The sequence below is a fragment of the Chlamydotis macqueenii genome, chromosome 15 (genome assembly GCF_036417535.1).
Source record: "Chlamydotis macqueenii isolate bChlMac1 chromosome 15, bChlMac1.mat, whole genome shotgun sequence".
In the NCBI taxonomy this organism is placed as follows: domain Eukaryota; kingdom Metazoa; phylum Chordata; class Aves; order Otidiformes; family Otididae; genus Chlamydotis; species Chlamydotis macqueenii.
This window is the reverse complement of record NC_141570.1, coordinates 14,740,020-14,761,704: the sequence shown is the minus strand read 5'-3', so window position 1 is coordinate 14,761,704 and position 21,685 is coordinate 14,740,020. Positions and strand designations below refer to the sequence as shown.

The window sequence follows — 21,685 nt, the reverse complement described above, 5'->3', positions numbered from 1 at the left end:
TCCCCTTCCTTCCGGCGCGGCGATGGCGGCGGAGGCGGAGGAGGAGCTGGCGCACGCCGAGGTGCTGGAGCTCTTCCAGGCGGCGCTGGCGCGGCTGGTGCAGGACCCGCTGCTCTGCGACCTCCCGCCGCAGGTGGGGCCGGGGGCCGGGGCCGGGCCGGGGGAGGGGGCGGCGGCGGCGGGGCTCAGTCCCGCCCGGCTCCGCTGCCGCCGCCGTGCCGCCCGCAGGTGACGGCGGAGGAGATCGGCTCGCAGGTGGCGCTGGAGCACGGGCAGGCCATGACGGTGCGGGTCTGCAAGGCGGACGGCGAGACCATGCGTGCGTCCTGCGGCGGGGCCGGGCCGGCCTGCGGGAGCGGGCGGGGGGAGCGGGCCAGGCCCGGCCGTGAGGAGGGGGGTGGCAGGCGGGGCGGCGGGGCGCTGACGGGGCGCTCCCCCCGCTCCAGCCGTGGTGGTGGTGCAGAACGCCTCGGTGCTGGACCTGAAGAAGGCGCTGCGGCGGCACATCCAGCTGCGGCAGGCACGGCAGGGCGGCGTCCAGCACCTCAGCTGGTGAGCGGGGCTGGGGGGCTCCCCCTGCGCACCCCCGCCCTCATCACTGCCCCGTGGCCTGCGGTTCCTCCAGCCGCTGCCCCCGGGTGTTTTTTTTCCCCCCCAGGAAGTACATCTGGAGGACATACCACCTGACTTACGCTGGAGAGAAACTGGCAGATGACAGAAAGAAACTGAGAGAGTGAGTGATCAGATCTCGTCTGGGGGGCTGCAGAGGCCAGGCTGGAGCCCACGCAGCATCTGCACGGGCAGGGCTAACTGGGCACTTGGTGCCCTGGCTCAGATGGGGCCTGCACCTGGGATGACTGGAAGGTGGGACCAGCGCTGCACGCTGAGGTGGGACAGGCCCTGCCCTGACAGACTGAGAGGCCAGCTGCAGGACAGGAAGGCCTCCAGAAAAGCTTATCTGAAGTATTAAGAACTTAGCAAAACAGACCTAATCAAAGCTGCCCTTGAAAGGCTGAGCCATAGATGATAGGTGTTGCGTTTTAAGGTGGTGTTGCAGTTAGTTAAAAAGGCAGATGATCCAGTCCTTCAGTGCTGGCAGCATGTTCTGTGTACGCAAGTGAGAATTGTAACTTGTCCTCTATTAGCAAACAGCACATGATTGTAGCGTATCGCTCTCTGGGGAAGAGGAGGCTGGAGGATTTCACGGGTTGTGGTTCCTGGAAACTGGCGTATAACAGCGTAACTCTCTGTTCAGGTACGGCATCAGAAACCGCGATGAGGTCAGCTTCATAAAGAAGCTTCGAAAGTAACCTGTCAGGTAAGTCTTGAATATCCATTAAGAGTTACCAGTTCTTCATCTTCCTCTTCTTTGGGCCTTAGTGTTCAGGCTCACAGCAGCTGGTGGTGCTGCTCTCTGCGGCGTAGCAGAGCATTTCTGAATGCCCAGGTCTGTGTTAGGCTTGCGCCCTGGCTCTGGTCCATTTCCACATCCTGGTTGTGTTGCTTCTGCTTCATTCAGGGCAGGGAATGATAATTCTGCTGCTACAGTTATACATCGGGAGCAGCAGCAGCATCTTAGTGCTGGCAGTGGTGTATCTCTAGCCCTACTTTACGTTCAGACTCTGACTCTGCTCCCACAATGTCCTCAGACTCCTTAAATGCAGTGTTCCTTTGTTTGCCCTTGTGATGGCTTCTAGGCTTGCTTTCTTTTAGGGTTCTTGAGTCTCTGGAAGTCACTGCTAGGAATGTGGCTGGGTGCTCACCTCTAAGGAGGATGGATGTCTCTGTGCTTTTGCCATCTCGTAGGTCATCTGGGTGTTTCTGTGAGTCTCAGACTCTCGTACGCGAGTGACTGTTCTCCCACCCTGCTCCTGTACCACTCGGTCCACCTGCAGCTAACACACATCCCATGGGTGCACATAAGCAAATGCAACAAGCAAACACAGTATGTTCTGTGCTGTTCCACAGCGGATGTATGTTGAGCAGTCTTTCTCAATTACTGCACGCTATAAGGAGTTAGGAAAAGGGACCTCAGCTTACAAATCCTGTAGTTTTTGTCTCTCAGTTTCTCCAGTCTCTGGTTTATAGAAACTTGAGTTCAACCACCTCGTTGTGCTCCGAAGACAGGACACACTGCTAAAGAAGTTTTGGTCATGGTATTTCTGTGCAACTGGTGCATTTAAGAACACTTCCAGTGCAGGAAGCATGAGTAGCATGAATATTTACGTGTTTGTAACCTATGTAGACATAATTCTGATATTACACTGCTATTTTTAGAAAGTTGTACAGACAAACACAAGATGTGGCCAAAACTCAAGCTTAGGAAGTTTAAAATGATGTCTGCTTTCCCTCAGCATCTAAAAACACAATCACAGTGTCTGAAGAGCAGTGGTAACAGCAGCTTTTCCAAGCGCTTGGGTTTTTGTTTTGCAGCTCCAGCGAGCTGGGTTAGAAACTGTTGCTTTGTGATCACAGTAACTCTTGTTCTTCTTTCAATGGTGCCACATTTGCATCATCCAGTGTAATAAAACGCGAGCCATGACAGAAGCCATCTGCCGCACGGTGCCTGCGACCAGCAGTCACCTGTGGCACTGGCCGATCCTCCTGCGCAGTAGTGTGGTGATGAGAGAGCCCAGCATGCAGTAACTATTGGCACTGCCAACTCCTTTCTTTGTTTAACAGAGAATCCAGCCCTGCCCAGACCAGACTGCGGATTCAGCACGTTCCCGGAGGAAAAGACTGTAACATTTCAAGGAGAAACAAACTCCAGTTGAATGGAGATTCTCACATGTTTTTTGTTGAAATATCTGCCTCTGAGCTGTACATGGAATGCACTTCCAGCAATTAAAGAGACCCTTTATTTTCTGATGCTTTTAAATGCCCTTATTTCCAGGTGCAAATCTGTGTCTGACTTGTTTTGGGTCCAGGAAAGGATTGGTTCTAGCGGTACGTGAAACGGTGCAGGTACGATAAAGTAACAAACATAGCCACAGACTATGCAGAACAATTAACAGTAGCTAAAACGCTACCTTACCATTTAATCACCACCTTAGCAGTAGTAAACAACTCTGGTTAAAAATGTAGTACTGAAACTAGTGTAATAAAAATAATGGCAGCAGAAAAGGTTCAATACAATTGAACAAGGCACAAACGTTCTGTTTTCAGAGTCTTCTGAGATAAGGCAAAATGTGCCTGCCAAGTGCTAAGGAGACAGTTTAAATTAACCACGGGCAGGGTTAGAAGTGTCACGGGATTAGAGGCTTTGTCCACATGGAACTGCACAGCAAACGCAAAGACAGTCCATCTCCAGTGCCTGCTCGAGAAGCCAGCCTTTGCCCTTCAGTGGAGCTGTGCATCCAGGTCGTATTTCTCGCAGAATTTGTCTGTGAATGGTATACAAGTAAGGAACTCGCACCACTCGCACTTGATGGGGTAGAAATAGAACAGAATCACCAGTCCTGAGAAGAGTGCAATGAAGATGAGCTGGAAAACTATAATTTGGCATCGCTTCCTGTATAAATCAAACTTCCCAAAGCTAATGTAGGGCAGGAAGGCAAAAGAGAGGAAGAAACCGCTGATAAATCCTGAAATGTGAGCAAAATTATCAATCCAAGGCAGGAGGCCAAAGGCAAAAAGAAAGAGCACCACAGCCAGCAGCTTGAAGAAAGCCCTCCACGGGCGTGCCAGGATTTGCCAACTCTGGAAGAGCTCCACAAAGAGACAGGCCAGGATCCCAAACTGGGATCCTGCAGGGCCAACCTGCAGAAGAAGAGCATTACAAGTAACATCGGACACATTTCATCTGCCTGGCTTCTGCAGCCAGCTCCAGGCACTACAGTTATTTGTATTCATCTCCTTGTTCAGGGTTTCTTGGGAAAGAGACGCCACAGCCTGTAACTTCATCCTTATAATGGGGTTCAAGGAGCAAAGGGGCCTGGTTTGATTTAGGACCAAGGTAGGTGTGAGGCCAGCAATCACCAGAACATACCTTGTATTTAAGGAGGGCAGATCTGGCCTGAGTGAAGAACTCCTTGAAGGCAATCTCCTGGCTCCCCCCACCTATCATGCACTTTCCTTTACTGAAGGACCTCGAAGATAGTCCTCTAGGTCCTGCTGTGCAATCTTCTAAAGTGAAGCTGGACGGTCACATCAGACTTCTCCAGCTGTGGCATGTGGACAGGGACAGTCCTGGGCAATCTGGGAAAGGTGAGCTCTGCTTTTTGCTCCTCTCCTGCCTGCCACTCACATGTTGAGGGTTTCTGGCACCAGCTACAGAATTCCCAGCCTTCCAGGGGTGCCTCTCATCCTGTGGTTGGACAAACCCCCATTTGTTATGAGAGGGAGCCTTCTTGCTGCAGCCAGATCAGGTCAGTCACCTGGAAAGCCCAGGATACTCCGGGGGATGTTACTGCACCATGACAGTGTGGTGCCATCTTCTGGCTACAGATCTGCCCGAGCCACGTGCTGCAGAGATGAGCCCAGCTCTGGTGTCTTTGCCTCTGCCAGAGAGGCACGGGTAGGTAAAGGTGGCTTGTATTCAGGGCAAGTTACCAGGACCCTAGTCTGCAGGAGACCCACCTCTGCTCTGTAGGGTAGAAATATTGCACTGGCAAGGTTCCCAGTGATGCCACTGAGCAGGTAGATGATAGAGATGCGATGCCATCCTGCCAGCTTCTCTAGGTCCCGCAGGATCGTCATTTGGAAACAGATTGAAACCAGACAGTGCAGGATCCTGCCAAGTTCAGAGTACAGGAGATGAAGCAGTGGCCACTGAAGTCACCCCTGTGCTTGTCTGTGTTCTTTGCCAAACCTTGCTGAGAGCTCCTGGTCTGGCGTTGCCCACACCTCTACCAGCCCTCCCAGCAAACCTCAGCAGGGACAACAGCTCAGCACCCGCACGTCCCCCAGAGAAGGGACTGCCAGAACAACCCTCATAGCAACCCCAGGGTTCAGGGCTCCCCCACCCAGAGAGTGGAAGTTTTACGTCTCTGCTTACCCAGCATGGAGGAAAAGCGAGAGCCAGAGGCGGTAGAACTGGTCAGGGACTTCTGGGTTCAGGAAAGGGAGGAGCCCACAGACATCATCCATGCAGTGCACCTAGGGCAGAACGGGGGTTGGGAGGTGTGCCAGCCAGCACGGCCCTTCACCACGGCCAGAGCAGAGACCGCAGTTTGCTCTGAGAGAGGGGCTCTCCTCCCTCTTCTCTGTATCCAGCCCCAACCCTTGTCCTCAACAGCGAGTCACATACAGCCTCACCCATTCCTTATGGCAGCACAGCTGCCCCCAGATCTTGCCAAACTGCTAAGGGGAACGGGAGGGAGAAGGGTGGCCGTACAAACCCCCAGCTCCACACTTACCTGAGAGCAGAGTGTTGCCTCCTCATGGAAATAGCCCCGCATAAATTCACAATACTCCCGGGAGGTTATTTCACACCTAGAGGAGGCACAGTTATCAAAATGAGGAACAAGTAACACATGGAGGGCACAATGCACCATCCCGTGCCCTCCCAGGCCACCCACTCCCATTTATCTCATCCCAAGTCTGCCTGTGAGAACTGATGCCTTCAGCTGCCCCGACATGCCGTAGTGTCTCTGCAAGAGGCACTAATACATTCCCATTTGGGCCCAGTGCCACTCTCTGTACACCCCTCCTGCTTCTCTCCCACACTCAAGCCTGAGTCACCACCAGAGATAACACCCTGCATGCAGGGGGTCCAAAACAAGTGCTAAAGCTGAGACAGAACCACCAGAGCTTGAGGAAGCTGTGTCTCTGGGGCTGGGGAAATCTTGTGCCTCCATAGCTGACAGAGCGGAAAGGGGAGGGGGCCAGGCCAAGAGCATCTTGGTCACCACTTCCAGGGACAGAGACACTCCTTGGGACAGCACTGATTTTTCTCTCTAGCAGGGAAAGCCAGACTCAAGCACTGAGCAACTTCTCAAGCTCAGGAGCAACACGAGGAAGAACAGCATCTTCCTCCTAGGCAAACCCAGAGCAGGTCATTTCCTGACATCTCAGGGATGTCAGGCTGGGGCCAACGTAGCCTGTCAGGACCAAGCTGGCCATTCCCAAGGAAGAGTGCACAACTCCCCAGAAGAAGTATTTAATCCCTTGGGATCTGAGTCCCTCCAAACTGCAGGAGCACTTGAGCCGCACTGAAAACTCAGGCTGGCTGGCATCTCCTGCTCCATCTGTGAGACCCGTCATGGCTCTGGGCGGCGTGTGATAAGGACAAGGAGGGGAAATGGCTGTGTCTGCAACTTGAAAAGGGGCCCCTCTCCGTACAGGTAAAACTCACTACCTTCCTTTGGTCCCAATGCAGCAGGGCCGGCCTGTAATCACGCAGTCCATGTGAAGGTGGTTGGTGTAATTCCCAGCACTGTTTTTTGTGCAGATCTGGAAAATGACAACAGGCTGCAGTCAGTCATGGCTTTGCATGCTGCCTGGCTAAAATCAAAACAGCTCCTTGGGCTGTCCCACAGACATGGGCCTCCAAGGCCTCCTTCTGACAGCAGGATGGAGCCCAACAGCCTGTCTGCCTGAGCCTCAATCAATGCCTGCTCTCTGCCGAGGGATAAAAATGCCCAGAGGCGCAGTCAGTCTCCATCACCCTGTTACCAGGCAGGGCCCAGGGCTTCAGATGGCACAGGGGGAACTTTTGTTGTTGGAGGGCTTTGAGCCTTGGCCAGACAAAACCATGGCTGCCCTGGTCTGGTGTTTGTGACAATGAACAGGAAGCTGCACCAGAGACCCCCTCCACCACCACAGCTGTGCCTCTGCATAGTGGGGTGCAAAGGTCATATTCCAGCTGCCCAAACAGGCCCCATGCCACCAGCGATGCTCACCGGCCATTTGGTGATGTCATCCGGCCACTCATGCGGCTCCATCGAGGCTGGCTGCTCACACACCCTGCAGCAACAGAAAACAGAAATCACCCTGAGAAATTCCTCTCCCTAGCACCAGCAGCAGGCAGGATCCCCCAGGGAGCCACCAGACTGTCCCTGTCCCCAGGGTGCAGTCCCACAGCCCCTCTCTGTCCCAGGCTGGTGACATGCTACACAGAGCAGCCAAGGCTGTGCCGATCAAAGCCGCATCCTCCTTCCAGCCAGCAGAGATCACAGCTTCAGCGCAAAGACAGCCGTCCAAGAGCACGCAGCTGCCTAGCAACTCGCTGCCTCCTTCCCAGGTGGAGACAACCCCAAAGGTGGGCATTCAGCTGGTCCCAGCCCTCCATCAGCCCATGGTGACCAGGGACAAAGGTGTGCCGTGGCACCCAGAGGCTGGCAGGGCTTTGGGGCACAGGGGAATATGACTGCTGTACCCCGAGAAAGGAGCCTGTGCAGGGAGCACCTGAGGAGGGGGAGAGGGATGAGGAAGGCACCTGTAGCTCGCAAGCAGCCACTGTGCAGGTGGGCAGCCAACAACAGAGACTAGGGGGAGCAGAAATAGCACCACACTCTGCCTCTGTCCCCCTTGCAGCCGTTGGGGCAGGTAGGGATGTCACTGCCCACATATCCCTTGGTCTCCAGAGCAGCTGCTGTCCCATCCAGCAACCCACTGGTCTGGGACTCCGTACCTCTCTGTACTGTCACACAGCCCTGCCCCTCCCCAGGATGTCACCAGAGCTAGGCAGGACTCACCTGGGGTCCTGATGACAAACAGACCCAAACTGCCTCTTGCTTCCTGCCAGCATTGGTGTGCTGGGGTGGTGAGGCCACTTCACCCACACGGCCAGCGTGGACTGCAGGAGAGAGGAGAGGTGTCACTGCGAAACCCAGGCTGGGAGAAGCATCAACAAAAGCGGCCCTGAGCCTGCAGCGACAGCAGGAAAGGGGCCACTGAACTCACCGAGCACTCCTCCTCCGAGGTCTGCACGCAGCCCGACTTGTCATTTCGCACGCAGCAAGCCGAGTGCTTCTCCTTCTCCCGCTTGGCGCTGATGAAGCTGTGCACTTGCTGGTCCTGCCTCATGCACGGTGAGAACTTGGCCCCTAGGTGAATCAGGGCCTCCTGGCAGAGATGGAAATGCCCAGCTCAGCCAAAGGGCACGGAACGATTGCCTGGGGCTGGGGGAACTGCAAGGGGTACCCCTAGCAGGGCTCAAGGGACCAAGGACAAGCCCTGCATGATGAAGCCCAACACACATCAGGCACACTCTCAGTATTTGCTTTGAAGAAGGCAAGCCCAGAACAAAAGTTCCGAGATTTCCTTGCCCATGGCCCCAGAAAGGCCAGTGCTGTGGCTGGGAAAGGAAACTTTAGGACACAACAGCCTTTCTCAGAGGGAATGGCATCAGGAAAGCTGTCACACACCATACAACCCCTGCGTTTTCTCCGGCCCCATGCTTAGCTTTGTAGGAACAGGGTGCAAAGCAGGAGTGCTAAGGTCCAACCCAGCCTCCTGGTAGCCCACGTTGCAGGTTGTTTGGACCAGGAGCACCACTGCACCCTGCCAGTGTCAGCAGGACCCCACGGGATGTCCAACCAACAGCAGGAGCTGCTAGCACCAAGCTCCAAGCAGCAGAGAACCCTGGTTCCTCTGGTGGCAGGGCTGCGGAATGCAGTCCTCCGTCAGCCCACCAACAGTCCCAGCCACTCACTGAGCTGGGGCCGATCCAGAAGTTTTCCTGCTGAACGTATTTGACATTTTCATAAACCCCTCTGTTTCGCAAGACCTGCAAGAAGAGAAAGAGAGAGCCCCATGAGCTCCTGTCCACTGGTCAGCAGGGCAAGCAGCAGAGGCTGGTGGAAACAGTATCCCAGGATGAACAGAAATCCCCACAGCAACAACCAGGCACAGAGTTCTCTCAAACTGGTCTTTTGCAGGATCACAGGTAAACCGCCATTAAGACCTGGACACCTTCAGGTTAAGATTTCAATTTTAAAATGTCTGTCTCTGGCTACTTCAGCTTTCCCAGGGCCTGGAAACCTAGGACTGGTTTGAGAGCCTGCAAAAAGCTTCTCACAGCTCAGAAGTATAAGCAGCACCTGCCAGCAGTGTAGGCTCAGGTGCTGGTGACAGTGCCCGGAAAGCTGCCAGACACGTAGGTGAGAAGCTCCTCAGGGCACCCCTGCATGCAGCAAGGATATGGCTCTAGAAATGTGTACCTCAGAGACCTTTAACAACGCGTGGGAAGGCTACAAACAGCTTTGAGTTCAGCTCTCAAAGTCAGACAGGTCAGTTTTGGTCCTGACAGAAGTAAAATCCTGCAGCTGTTGCAAAAACTTAACTCAGGTTCGAAATATTTCCTTGCCATGAACATCCGTCTGGTCTCCACCAGGAGGGGAACGAGTTGTTTGAAAGGGCTCCCAGCACAGAGAGAAGAGCCTGCAAACAGCCCACCATGCTTTGTGCCGGATATAATTTGATGTCTAGGGCAATGTGACTGCAGGAGGGAGAGAAGGCAGCGTAGCGGCTCATGGCTGCACACCCAGTGTCCAGTCATCAAGGCCCTCAGGCAAATACCCCGTGTGCTGAAGACTGACACAAGAGCCAGCAGCTGAGGGCTGAGACACAACCACGCTCCAGGCAAGTCAGAGGGATTTACTTACTGAATCAACAGTTTCATGTTGTGAGAACCCCACAGGGGCAATGCCGTAGATGCACACAGCGAGGATGGTGATGAGTGAATGCACAAAGGTGACCCAGTAAGTGAAAAAAGGTCTGGATGGAGGGAAAGGGACAAGATCAGAGGCAGAAACCCAGGCATATTACAGCTACTCACAGAACACAGGACAAAAGCTGCTGTTTTTCCCCAGGGACCTTGGCAGAATTGGGGTACGGGGACAGGATCACCTAGGGATGCACAAGACTGGAGGCAATGACCTAAGGTCTTGCTGGCAGACAGACTGTTTACTCTGACTCCTCCATTACACTGGGCAAGCCACCCTTTCCCTAAAAAACATCCATGAGAACACATAAGCCTGATACCAAAGAGTGCTATGTGTCTGAAATAACAACTTCAGGGGAACGATTAGGGGCAAGGATACCTGAGCCTTCCTGTTCATCACAGGACAGTGGCACTGAGGCAGAGACCTGCAGTCCCTCCAGACAGCAGAGATACAGACACCCGAAACAACACGAGGAGCAGGGGGAGCTCCCAGTGCACACTGATGCTGACATGCTGCTGTCTGCTGCAGCTTGCGCTGTACCTCAAGGATACAGACTAGGAGGGTCTGAGCAGCAGGTTTCACCCAACCACTCTGAGGCAGTGACCCAAGTCACCAAGGAGCAACAGCAGTCACTCACTCGCTAGTTTTGTTGGGACCCCGTCCGTGACCGCAGCTCTCACCTGTGATCGTCCATGTCCTCAATCTGCCGCTTGACATAGCTGTCAATGCGCTTGCGGTATGTACGGTTTGTCAGCTTCCCCACCATCCCCAGGCCATACGGCCTCTTCTCCTTGGCGAAGAGCTTCCTGACAGGGACGGCGATGCGCTGGCCACGCTTCTGTGGGCTGACGCTCACCACCTCCTGCCTCAAGCGGACCTTGGGCTGTGCCAGGGCCCCATCCTTTTGCTTCCTCCAGCCTCGCTCCAGTGGGCTGAAATAAAAAGTGGGACAGCAATGGTTTCTTTCTCTGGGAACCAGCCCTTCCCTTTGGTCTCCGGCTTCCTAAATGACCCCCGCTGCATAATGACAATGGTTGTCAGAAGTGGCCAGAGAAACCAGCTGACAAACTTTTTTCTGAAAGAGCATCTTGGAGAGATCACGACAGCTCTGAAGTACAGACAAGCAACAGGATGAGAGAGAATCTGAAAACAAAAGCACTGCTGTGAAGCTTCAGCTATTTTCAATACTGCACCTTGAAGAAGATGCATTTTTATAAAGCTGAAAGTCCCAACTAGGTTAACCTTTCCATAACTTTTCCTTTGCGAAGTCCTTCTCCAACAGAAAGTGGAGATTCCACTGCAGCCTGCTCTTGCCCCAAGAGTTCAGGTGGTTTCTGTGTTCCGGATGTGCTATTTTCCAATATTTCCGGTGCTAGGCTATCAGCCTATGCCAAAATAAACACCTGGCCACCCAAAATGACACTAGACTATGATTCTGATAACAGTTCTCTGAAGTGTGAAACAAATGTATTTTCCTCAATAAATAAACCTGTTTAAGGAGGTCCAAATGGAGCCAACAATACTAAGACCATCTCAGAGGAGTGACTACAAACTCCCACCATTTGCTGCTTCCACTTATGTTAAGGCTGAGTCAAGTTCTTGGAAACACTTGAAGGGAAAGGGCCAACACAGCAAGATGGGCTGTGAGCAGCAGAACCACAACAAGGACCTCCCTGTCTGCTCCATGTTCACACCCAGCGGAGCTCTCTGCTAGCTAAGCTAGAGCTGACTCGGAAACAACACAGAGCAATTACTCAGTACCAGTTACTCAGGTGGAAAAAATCTACGCGCACAGTACAGTACCACCCACATATTTGTAGGGCTCTCGGCATCAGTGCCACACCTTTCTCTCGTTTCAAGTGAGGAATGTAGCCCAGCTCGACACTCAGCAATGCTTCACACTGCTCCTTGGAGCGAGACAACAGTTCCTGGTGACTGTGGCAATGGCACAGTCTTGTCTTTTGCTACATCCTCCATAGCCAAAGGCTGCACCCCCAGCATCCTCACAGCTGATTTGAAGTGTCTTTTGTTTCCCCAAGGCATGATACAGTCTCCGAAACACATCACATGAGGCTGGAAGTTACCGGAGAGACTGCACAGGTGGCCTTAGAGTCACCTTTCACATGCATGGGTAGCTGGGGCAGGAGGTCCTAAGCTGACTTTAAAGAAAACCCATCACTGCACTGCTCTTTCAGCTCTGCACAAGCACCCACAGCACTCAGATCCTGGCTGCCTCCATGGCCTTGCCCCATCAGCTGCCCAGAAACAAAGGCCCCACTCTGAACGGGTTGGCCACTCCATGTTGGGCTTTGGCAGCTTCCACGAAGATACTCACAGTAACAAGTGGCTTCTTTCAAGTTCATTTTTGTCCAAGGCACCTCCTGTGAGATCTGTCTGATCCAGAGGTTTCACCTCAGCATCTTTGATTGCAGCTTCTGACGGCGACTCAAACACTTCATCTGGGTAAGTAGAGAGCTCCTCATGAAGAACTCCTTCCTGGGCAGAGAAACAGAAGTCCCATCAGAAGAAGCCAGCAACCCATTTGAGACGCCCACTCTGCAATGCACAGTCCTGCCAGAGCTAGAGTCCTGCACTGCCTCTGGGGCCAGTACCATGCCAGAGCCCTGCCCCTCACCCGAGCAAAGAAAGAAGTGTCTAGCTCATCTGGAAAATCCACCGTGTCCTCCTCCAGGAAACTTGCTGGGGTGAAGCTGCGCCGCTGAGCTCTCCTCAGGGTGCTGTCCTTCACAGAGCGCCCCTGTAGCCAGAAAAAGTAGCATCGAGTCACTGCCGGAAATCTGAACCCCAGGCACAGGCTGGGCCACCCCAGTCAGCGCAGAGGGAGCCCAAGCGCTGAGCTGGTTCACGTTTGTGTGTGGAGCACAGCAGACTCACTGATGTAAGACACCTTCCTGGTGAGACTCACAAGTATCACCCCACGTCCCAATCCCCAGTGCCCATGTCCCATGCGGATGAGGCTTGCAACACGCTCCTGTACCACGTATGGTACAATGTTTCTGACCAAACCCCAAGGACGTGCGGTACTGGACACAGCAAAAGGTTCACTGGGCCCAGGAAAGCAGAAACATGGCAGGATGAAGAGACTTGCATAGTAAGAGCCTCAGGTACTTCTGCTCTTCCATGACTGCTGACCAGGTGCAGATGGACAGCCCAGAGGTCCAGGCGAGCTGAACTGGACCTGCTGGAATGCTCTGAGGCTGCTGGCTGTGGAAATCAAAGCCCTCAGGCCAATAAAAAGAAAGCAAGACCTGTTCCATCTGTTCCTGTTCCTGGCCATCATCCCTGCTTATTGCAAATCCTGCCTCCTAGACACACAGCTGAAACAGAACAGGAGATGGCTTGGTTTCTTCCACTCCACCACTGCTCTCCCCACCCTCTGCTCAGCAGCCCCTTCCCTCTCACCCTTCTCTCAGGGCAGAGCTCCATCCTGCCACCAGAATGGTCTCTGCCCTCCCACAGACAGTACCTTCACCAAAGCCGCAGCTGCTCGGAAACTCATTTTGGCAACAGACTCTCGTTTCCGCCGTCGTGGGAGGCGATTGAACCCTGAGCGCGAGCTGGTGAAGGAGCAGAGCGATGTGGCGCCTGGCGTGATCGGTGTGTGTGGCATGCTGCAGCCGTCATTGTCATCAGCCATACGGAAAGCTCGGCCGCGGGCCAAGGGGTCTATGATCTGCCGAGAGAAGCAGCCAATTAGTCAACTCACCCCCAAACCCTTTCCCTACCAAGCCCTCCTCCCTCCAAGCAAACATCTTGAGACCATGAGAACGGTCTGTCTCCTGGGACTGACCAAGAACCAGGCTGGACGGAGCAACAAACAATTCTACAAGAGGGAGATACAGAATAACTTATTACATGCTAAGCCCTATCTGTGAGCCTCAAACCTCTCCCCTGCCCTTTCTTCTTCTTTTTCCCTTTTGTTGGTATTGACTGTTTTCACTCAGAATGTTCCTGATCTTCACAGGAGACTCCAAACCTCCTTCAGCCCTTCCTAGGCTCTTTGTTTCACTCATCTCCTGTGACAGCAAGCTCTACAGTCAGAGAACGTGCTGTCTGAACCGGAGTTCAAGAAATCCCTGGAAACAGCCATGCTTTTTCTCCAGCTATTTTCCTTTCTGATACTGGACAGCCCAGGACTTAAGCAGCATCCTGTTGAAGCTTAACTGTATATTTACATCTGTACATTAATTAAGTTCTAACAGCTGCAAAAAGCAGGCAAGCGTCCGGGAGCTGCAAGCCCTTCTTCGGGGCTCCTCAGGCCAAAGCTCCCACTTCTTCCAAACATACAAATCAACCTAATGAAAATATTGCCTTCAGCTACAAACCTTCCCTCTGTCCTTACATCATCACAGCTGTGGTTTCCATAAGACTTCTATGCTTTATCCTAATGTTTTACGAGCGTTTTTTTAATTCACAGTTGCACATGCAACAGGAAGCTTTACTGGTTTACACCTACTGATACCACGTTCTGATTTAATGTAGCCCACACGGAGCCCAACAATATTTCTGAGTCTCCTGTGACCAAAGACTCACTGCAAGACACTTTGGCTAGTAAGAAAACGGGAAAGAGCACAACAAGGTGAAACTTGACTGAAAGATGCACAATATCCTCCTCTGCTTCAGTGATGAAGCCAGGCTTCAGGTCACAGACCAACCTGTTTTGGAAGGAATTTGTTTCCCCATTTGCCCAGGTTGCACTGGTGCTCACTAATGCACAGTAATCAACCACATTAATTACTGTTACCAAGCAGGAGCAAAGGGAAGAGCTGAGATACTGTGGAGTAGTTCTGAAGTGCTGGTAACTGGATGTGCTTGACTGGGTCCTGTCTCCTGGGGTCACACTTGGAGGTACTGAGTAGGGGGCGACCAGATGCCCTTTGCAGACACCCACAACCATTTCTGAGGACCCATGAGCAGAGCTGTAGTACTGCTGACGCAAGAGACACTTCCAAGGTCCTAAAACATAACCAGGTTTCTATAAGGACAGCAGCTGTGCTACTGCCTACATTCTGCTTCGGACAATGATCAAGCGTCCTGAGTGATACCAGGTCTGTTACTGAATATTGGGGTTCAGGATACTGGCCACTCTGCATACGACAGAGTTTTGTCCTTGCAAAACAGCAGCAAAAAGTCTGACCTAAGAGCTCTTGGACACGCTGCACACATCTAACCACCACCATAGCCACAACGTGACAAATACAGCTCTGAGCTGAGCCTACCAAAACAGCTGAGGGATCTCAGCCAACGAGACTGGAGAGAGGCTGCTGAAGGAGAGTCTACCAAGCTGTATCTGAGACATGGGAAGTGTCTGAGCACGGAGCCCAGACATGTCCAGGCAGAACTGAGCCCGTGGATAGATCCCAGCTGCCAAAGGAAGGTCAAACGGCCTTGACTCTGTCCCGGCCTTGACTCACCTTTTGCATGCCCAGCTGGCAGGGCCCGACGTAGAGCGGAGGGGGAGTCTCCGTGCTTGTTAGAGAAATATTGTCCTGACTGGGCAAGTCCATTTCCCGGATGACCTGAGGTTTCAGCTTCCCATACCGCAGGCTGCAGTGCCGGAGGCTCTTTCTCTGCCATTTCTGAGTAGCATCACTGTCTTTGCTCACGCCAAACCAGTCCGCTGTGCCTCTGAAAGATGCCAGCATACAAGTGCAAAGGAGCATTACGTTTGCTTGGACTATGCACATGAAAAGACAAAACCGCTGATGGTCACTTCCAGCCCACCCCAATTCAAAGGCAGGCAGAACTCTTCCCCACAAGCATCTTGCAGCCTGTCCTCAGCTGGTTTTAGCAACCTGACAGATGCTGGCCAGATACGTTCAACCTGCAAGAGCATTCTGTTTCTTAAGACAGACAAAAAAAAATGACAGGAGAGATTCACTGTGTGTAAAGGACAGTTTGTCTTTTTTTCTTTAAAAACCATCTACTGAAAACACTTACCGTCTGCAGGCCAGCTCTAGGCCCCGTTGTGGGACCCTACTCTTTCATGACTCTGTAGCTTCTCCCAAGAGCCAGCAGAATTCACAGTTCTCTCCCAGCCTCCTCCCACACTCCCAGGATATTCCTAACTTCTCCATCTCACGCTGCAGGATTTCCATCCTCCTCAAAGAGAAGATTGATGGCAAATGTTTGCTGTGGTCCTGGTCTCTGCTAGGGCAGACACACACAGCTCTAAGCTGCTGGTCGCAGAAGGAGGAGCGCAAGGCTGCAGCCGTGAGGTAAGTTTGCTGCCAAGTGGCTGCTGTCACAGAAGAGCTCTAGATCAGAAGCAAAACCCCAAGGAAGTCAGAGAGGGATTGTGGTAAGTCAGACTAACAACCTGCTTCAAATACTGCAGGACAGCTGGTACCCTAAACCTACAAAGACCATCGCAGCCCTGCCAAGCCTTTGCCACTGTGCTTAATCCTTCCTCAGAAGATGACAAGCTGTGTCAGCCTACAGTTGTCTGGCCCATGTGTCAAAACCTCAAAGTCCTTCCAAGCCAAAGCCAAAAGCCCGGTGTCAGGCCCCCTGCTCAGTGGCAGGATTTCCAGCTGCTGAGAAGCAAGACCTCACAGATCACAAAGGGAGTATTAAAACACACACTGGAGTAACGGCTGGGCTAAGTCTAGAATTAGGTCACGCAGTGGAACGGAGTCAGTGCACTGGACACAAGAAAGCAGCCCCGTGGTTTGCACCCTACCAAGCAAAAATACTATCAACCAACAGGTAAAGGTGTGCTGCCACGTAAAAAGATGTGAATTCAAAGCTCTCACAGCCTCTCCTGCTAAAACCTCCAGCTGCACCCCACCACGCATCGCCCTCAGCATTCCCCGTTCTCCCAGCGACCCAGAACAGACCCTTCAGCAGGCCACTGAAGGTCAAGGGGGCCACTGCTACATCTCACCTGACCTTGCCGACCCAAATGTCTCCAAGTGCCTCCAGCAAGTCAACAGGGGCCAGACCCCAGAGACAGGGCTACGCGCACATCTCGCAGCACGGCTTTGCTCCCTGGACCCACATCTCAACAGAGCCAGAGCAGAAGGGTCTGGGGCCAGTGCCCGGCCTGACAGACCCGAGCCAAGCCCACAGCACAAAGGTAATGCTCTGGCTGTGCAGATGCACAGGTACAACACAGGCCACAAAAAGAGTCCTACAATTCAGAGGGCATCTCGTAGGCTGCCGTAACCAGTATTTCAACACCAAGGTGGCCTTGGGTGACAAGCCTGTACCTGGGGCCACCTCTCAAAGGGGGAGGACTGAGGGTCGTTTGCGCCTGTATGAGCCTGCAGATGAATGGCCCATCTAGCTAGCCTGGAAGGTCCTGCTTTGGAGGACCACTCCTGAACTGCCAGAGACCACTGCTGGTTCAAGGCCAGGGTAAAGGGCTGTCCTACTCTCTGACCATAGTGAAGCTAGTCCAGGAGGGCTGACCACAGAGTTCAGGGTATCTAGAACACTCTGGCAAGATGCTGAACACCCCAGCAACCAGCTGAGGAGCCCCACCAGGTCCTACAGACCCCCCAGAGCCACCCCTTGCTCTTCTATCAAACTGAGCCAACCAGTCCTAAAAGCCCAAGACCAAATGCAAGCAGTCAACAAAGGTGGACACACTGCCAGGGTGGCATCTGGCCAAGGGGAGCAGTGAGGAAGGCAGGACGGGAACGGACTTGGGGCATTAGGTCCAGTCCTTGCACGCACAAAGTCACATTGTCAGTCTGATTTAAAAGTTTACTGAGCTCCATTCTGGGGTGATGGTCAAAGGGCCACTGTGCCCTGGACTCCCAGAGTGGCTCATCTCCTTGGTGCTAACTAAACGAAGACCTCCACCTCAAAAAGAAGACAGTGACACTTGGATTAGAAAAAGCCATGATGTCAACAGGGAAAGGGTGGATCCTCTGCTCCATTCATCAGCTTCTGAGCCCCATCTGGACCAACACGACTGGCACCTGCTCGGTGCCGCTTCCTCTCCTTCCCCTTCTGCCCCAAGGAGGCGTTGAGGCCAACATATGCATACGCCACACGTTGCACTGACGCTAGCAAAGGCAGACTGCGCTGTGGCTGCCCTGGGGAGAGATTCCAGCTACAGGGAACACTGGGAGGTTGATAGCTCGTTAGGAAAGGCAGCAGGGAGTGAGGCTGGCAGGTGGACAGCTTGTTAGTCCATGCTACTCATTGACAGCTGCCGATGTATTTAGTAGGAGTGACTGTTGGTTTTTGTTAGATGCACACGTGAACTTTCTCACTGCTGCCCGTTTGTAGGCCTCCTGGCCATCCCTGGGAAGGCAGCGTGGTCCCAGCAACGGTCAGGGTCTGTGCAGTTCACAACAGCCCTTGCACACACATGCAGGGGTGGGTTTCACACTCAGTGCTACCAGTACCTGAAAAACGATCGGGGCAGGGACTGCCGCTTTCTCAGGGAACTCCTGCCCGCCCGGTACCCACGAACGGGCAGGGTCTGACTCCTTTGAAACCGTACTTGTCTGCTGCAAAGAAAAGACAGCTGAAGGGAAGGAGCCTGCAGGGCTGCGGAGGGGAGCAGTGACCTGCAGCCAGCACCTCCCCGTCTCTTTTCCAGCTGCATCGGCGGCAGTTATGCCACGCTGCACACGACAGCAGACTCCAGCCGAGAGCATGGCCTAAGGGAAGCAACCAAACTCTAGACACACAACACTGATGTATATTTCCCATTGCCCTTGAAGACAGCAGGGATGCTAAAATCCTTCCGCATCCCCAGACCTCTGTGATCAGCCTTTTTCTGCCCAGTCACCCAGCTACAGATCCCACTGGCTGGCTTTGGACACTGCAGCATGAAACTATGGAGGTGTCAGCAGGCCAAGATATGTTCTGCTCTCAGATACAGGCGTCTGATGCCCCTGGAAGTGACTTGGGCCCGTTCTGTTTGACCCTGGTCTCACCTTGGCCACAAGTCCATCTGTGCCACAACTGCTGTCTCGTGCAGACATCTCGGACACCCCGGGAGACTGGAAATGGCGTTACATGCCTGCACTCAGGCACCTGAATCACTCCCAGGCCATGTTCTGGACCACAGAGGCTTAACCTTAGGCTGACACTTCATCTGTGTCCTCCAAGCTCCAGGGACCAGGATGGTGTGGAGTCCCACTGCCACAACAGTTTCACATTCTGTGCATCCTAGGGGCTGTGTTAAGCAGAAAACCTGGATGGCAGCCTCCCTGGACGCACAAAACAAATCCCCAAGATATCTTTCCGGATGCATGGTCTGCGCTTCTCCATTGCATGCCCAGCTCTGCTGTATAAAGCACGGCTTTTTAGGCCTTTCCTTGCTATTTTCCAGTTCCTTGTCCTTGTTTCCGATACACTTATTTCATGCTTTAATTGCTACTGTCACGTCATGTGTGCATCTCCGGCAGTTCTGCCCCTTGGAAAGTCCTTCCCACTGCTGCACTTGCTCTCCCACCCACATCCCACATCCCACAGCGCTCTGCAGAAACCACCTGCAAGCTGTGAGTCCTCCAGGAGGAAGAGACTTGGCCACTCCCCGGGCTGCACAACAGCCTGTGGGGAGACAACTCAGCACTGAAAATAGCACCAACCACACACACACACTCTGAGCAGGAGACTCCCAGGACTTCCAAAACCCTTTGTGCATCTCTGGGCCACTCCCTGTGGGTTCACCCATGCTCCCAGGGTCCAAAATGACTACGCAGACCACTGGGAACAGGTAGGGACACTGCCAGCAGCCTGGGCCCCAGCACTGCCATTACAGCAAGAACAGATAAGCAGAAGACGTGTCACGGAGTCTGTCAGCACTCCTTCCTTGCTCACTGTAGCTCCGCGCGCCTTCTGCGCCACCGCCAAAGTGGTTTGCAGTTCCTCAACCTCTCCACCCTACACACAAGCTGCACGTTGTGAGGACCTCTGGGGGAGAAGGCTACCCTGGCCCTCCCGCTCAGCGCTCCTAGTCAGACCCTCCACAGTGCCCTCCCAGGATATCCCCTCATCCTTGACATGCTCTTGCCTAATTGTTCTGGCAAGGAGCAGGACACGGGCAGGGAGGTGAGGGAAGAGGCAGTCTGGGTGTGCAAAGACAGCCTCAGACAGGCCCAGAAGCTGCCCACAGCCCTGAAAAGAGCAGACACTGCTTCACGGCTCAGCCCTCACAAGAAGCAGGATCACAGACAGCTGCTGTGGGAGAGCTTCACCATCAAGGCAGCCGGGGAACGTCTGAGGCAAAGGAAAACAGTGCGTGGGAGGTCAGTCTCTCCCATAGCTGGAAAGTCACTCCTTTGTGAGGGGGCGAAGCCTGGCTGGCTGGAAGCGCCCCTGACCTGTGGAGCTCCAAGGATGCTCCTGGGATCCAGGCAGGCGTAACACACTGCCAGGGATACAAGCCAGGCATCTCAAGAGAGCAGCTGGGAGAGCCGCTCCCTTTGGACAGACTGGGATAAGCCTTTGCCACAGGGAGGGAAGGAGCATCCAGCTATGTGGCTGTGTCTCAGAGACCCCTGGATTGCGGGGATAAATGACAACCCTCTGTACGGGCATGGAGGACAGGACTGGAGCAGCCTCTCCCTACCCTCCATCACCCTCCACAGCCATCTCAAAGACCTGCCAATGAGCTAGTGCCAGGAGCCAAGCTGCTGAGAGCCCTGGACTGCTCAGGATGAGCTCCTGCCTCCCCCAGCAATCACATGCTCTCAGGTATCGCACCAAAGCAAGCCCAGCACACCACATGATAAAGTCTCAGCTAAACATCAGGGGCTGAGGCATCCTGTTACTTAGAAACAGCCAGCTCCCTGGGGCATAGGGGCAGTCAAAATTTGTCTCTATGTGGCCAGAACCATTCATTGTCCTGATCACTACAATCTTCCTCCCAGGGCTTGTCTCCCCACTAAAAACGGGCTACATAGCACCACTGGGCTTATATATTGGGGACCTATCTGCACCCATCCCCTTTCCCAACCTCATGATAGATAACAAGGGAGACAACCTAATCCTGCTGTGACAGCACGTCACTTAAATGCCAGACAATGGGACAAGCAGAGGACCATAAATAAAGGACGGCAGCATACGGCAGAATCCACCAAAGCAGGCTCCATGCACTCAGCATCTCACCTCTTGATGGTCTGGGTGATAGAGGTCTGTCGTTGTAGCACCGGTCTCCTCACCTCGTTTGGCAGGGAGGGCACGCGGCTGTTGTCAGCGGGCATGCTTATGCTTCGCAGAAAGGCCTGACGTCTCGTCGGCTGTGAACAAAAGCAGGAGGGAAGTCAGCGTTCTCAGAGTGACGCTCTACAAGGCCAGCCAGGGTGTGAAATGTAGTCAGCAATTCAACAGCCCCCAACACCCCAACCACATGCTGAGTGCACATGGTTGTGCAGCAAAATCAGGCTAACAAGAACTGTGTTCCCGTTAGCCAGGAATGGCTCTGTAGAACAGAACAGGCAGCAGCAAGGACGCAGCGTCTGCGTGTTGCAGTGGGTCTCAGCTCAGACTGCCTCTGGCCTGGCCCATGGACTGATGTCCATTTGCAGATGGGGTGTATTACATGTTCTCCTGGCTTTTTTCCAGCCAGAAGGAACCCAGATCACACTCTCCAAGATCACTGCACAAGGTGAAGAGAAGCACAGTAAGCAAGATTTGCTTCATAAGCGGCTCTGGATCTGGACTAAAAGCCTGGGGAGAGCTGTGGGTGGGTCTGTGCTGTAGCTGCTGCCTGGTGCAGGCTAAGCAAGCTGGGAAAGCCCCATCAGCTTTGTCCATAACCTAATTGTCTGTACACACTCAGGTCTGAAAGTTCCTGGCGTGTCTTGGCTGAGCGTTACCTACCAGATAGGACACAACTCACCACACTGTTCTCAGCCCACACAATTGCCTTCCCAGGGCTGCTCTGGATTAATTTTTCATCAGCTTGGCAGAGACACCACCCCCATTTGTAAAACGCAGGCTGATCAGACTGTCCCTCTGGCAAATGAAGCTCTCATCTCCTGTTTCTCTGGTCAGACACTGCCTCTGCCTCAAGACTACTTGCGACCCCAGCCCCTCTAGCCCAGAGAGCTAATAATTTCCACTGATTTCAACATTTTTTAATGTGT

The 21,685-nt window shown here is 53.5% G+C and overlaps 2 protein-coding genes across 3 annotated transcripts in view; one reads left to right on the top strand and one right to left on the bottom strand.

The window, feature by feature from the left end:
- Window positions 1-4: 4 nt before the first annotated feature.
- SNRNP25 (small nuclear ribonucleoprotein U11/U12 subunit 25) lies at window positions 5-2,865 on the top strand. The gene is made up of 6 exons (XM_086759436.1): window positions 5-133; window positions 229-319; window positions 447-552; window positions 659-733; window positions 1,256-1,318; window positions 2,683-2,865. Exons 1-5 carry the CDS (start codon window positions 23-25, stop codon window positions 1,308-1,310), a joined length of 438 nt encoding a protein of 145 aa, XP_086615562.1. The 5' UTR covers window positions 5-22; the 3' UTR covers window positions 1,311-1,318; window positions 2,683-2,865.
- Window positions 2,866-3,002: 137 nt separating this feature from the next.
- Window positions 3,003-21,685, bottom strand: part of RHBDF1 (rhomboid 5 homolog 1) — a 36,913-nt gene continuing 18,230 nt past the window's right edge. Inside the window, exons 3-19 of one of the 2 annotated variants that reach the window (XM_086759434.1) lie at window positions 20,706-20,836; window positions 17,990-18,091; window positions 15,044-15,257; window positions 13,096-13,302; window positions 12,244-12,366; window positions 11,944-12,104; window positions 10,289-10,540; window positions 9,549-9,660; window positions 8,597-8,671; window positions 7,846-8,007; window positions 7,638-7,738; window positions 6,843-6,906; window positions 6,299-6,393; window positions 5,358-5,433; window positions 4,997-5,097; window positions 4,579-4,732; window positions 3,003-3,759 (exon numbers count right to left, since the gene is read on the bottom strand). In XM_086759434.1, coding sequence (XP_086615560.1) covers window positions 3,340-3,759; window positions 4,579-4,732; window positions 4,997-5,097; window positions 5,358-5,433; window positions 6,299-6,393; window positions 6,843-6,906; window positions 7,638-7,738; window positions 7,846-8,007; window positions 8,597-8,671; window positions 9,549-9,660; window positions 10,289-10,540; window positions 11,944-12,104; window positions 12,244-12,366; window positions 13,096-13,302; window positions 15,044-15,257; window positions 17,990-18,091; window positions 20,706-20,836 — 2,550 coding nt within the window. In that variant the 3' untranslated portion in view covers window positions 3,003-3,339. The remainder of the gene's footprint in view (window positions 3,760-4,578; window positions 4,733-4,996; window positions 5,098-5,357; window positions 5,434-6,298; window positions 6,394-6,842; window positions 6,907-7,637; window positions 7,739-7,845; window positions 8,008-8,596; window positions 8,672-9,548; window positions 9,661-10,288; window positions 10,541-11,943; window positions 12,105-12,243; window positions 12,367-13,095; window positions 13,303-15,043; window positions 15,258-17,989; window positions 18,092-20,705; window positions 20,837-21,685) is intronic. The other variant, XM_086759435.1, reaches the window with a different exon arrangement.

What these genes read in the sequence shown, in the direction of transcription:
- SNRNP25 (XM_086759436.1), top strand. Translation starts at nt 23, where the DNA reads ATGGCGGCGGAGGCGGAGGAGGAGCTGGCGCACGCCGAGGTGCTGGAG. An exon ending in GGCGGACGGCGAGACCATGC is followed by an intron (nt 320 to 446) that starts GTGCGTCCTGCG and finishes CCCCCGCTCCAG; the next exon opens with CCGTGGTGGTGGTGCAGAAC. An exon ending in GGCGTCCAGCACCTCAGCTG is followed by an intron (nt 553 to 658) that starts GTGAGCGGGGCT and finishes TTTCCCCCCCAG; the next exon opens with GAAGTACATCTGGAGGACAT.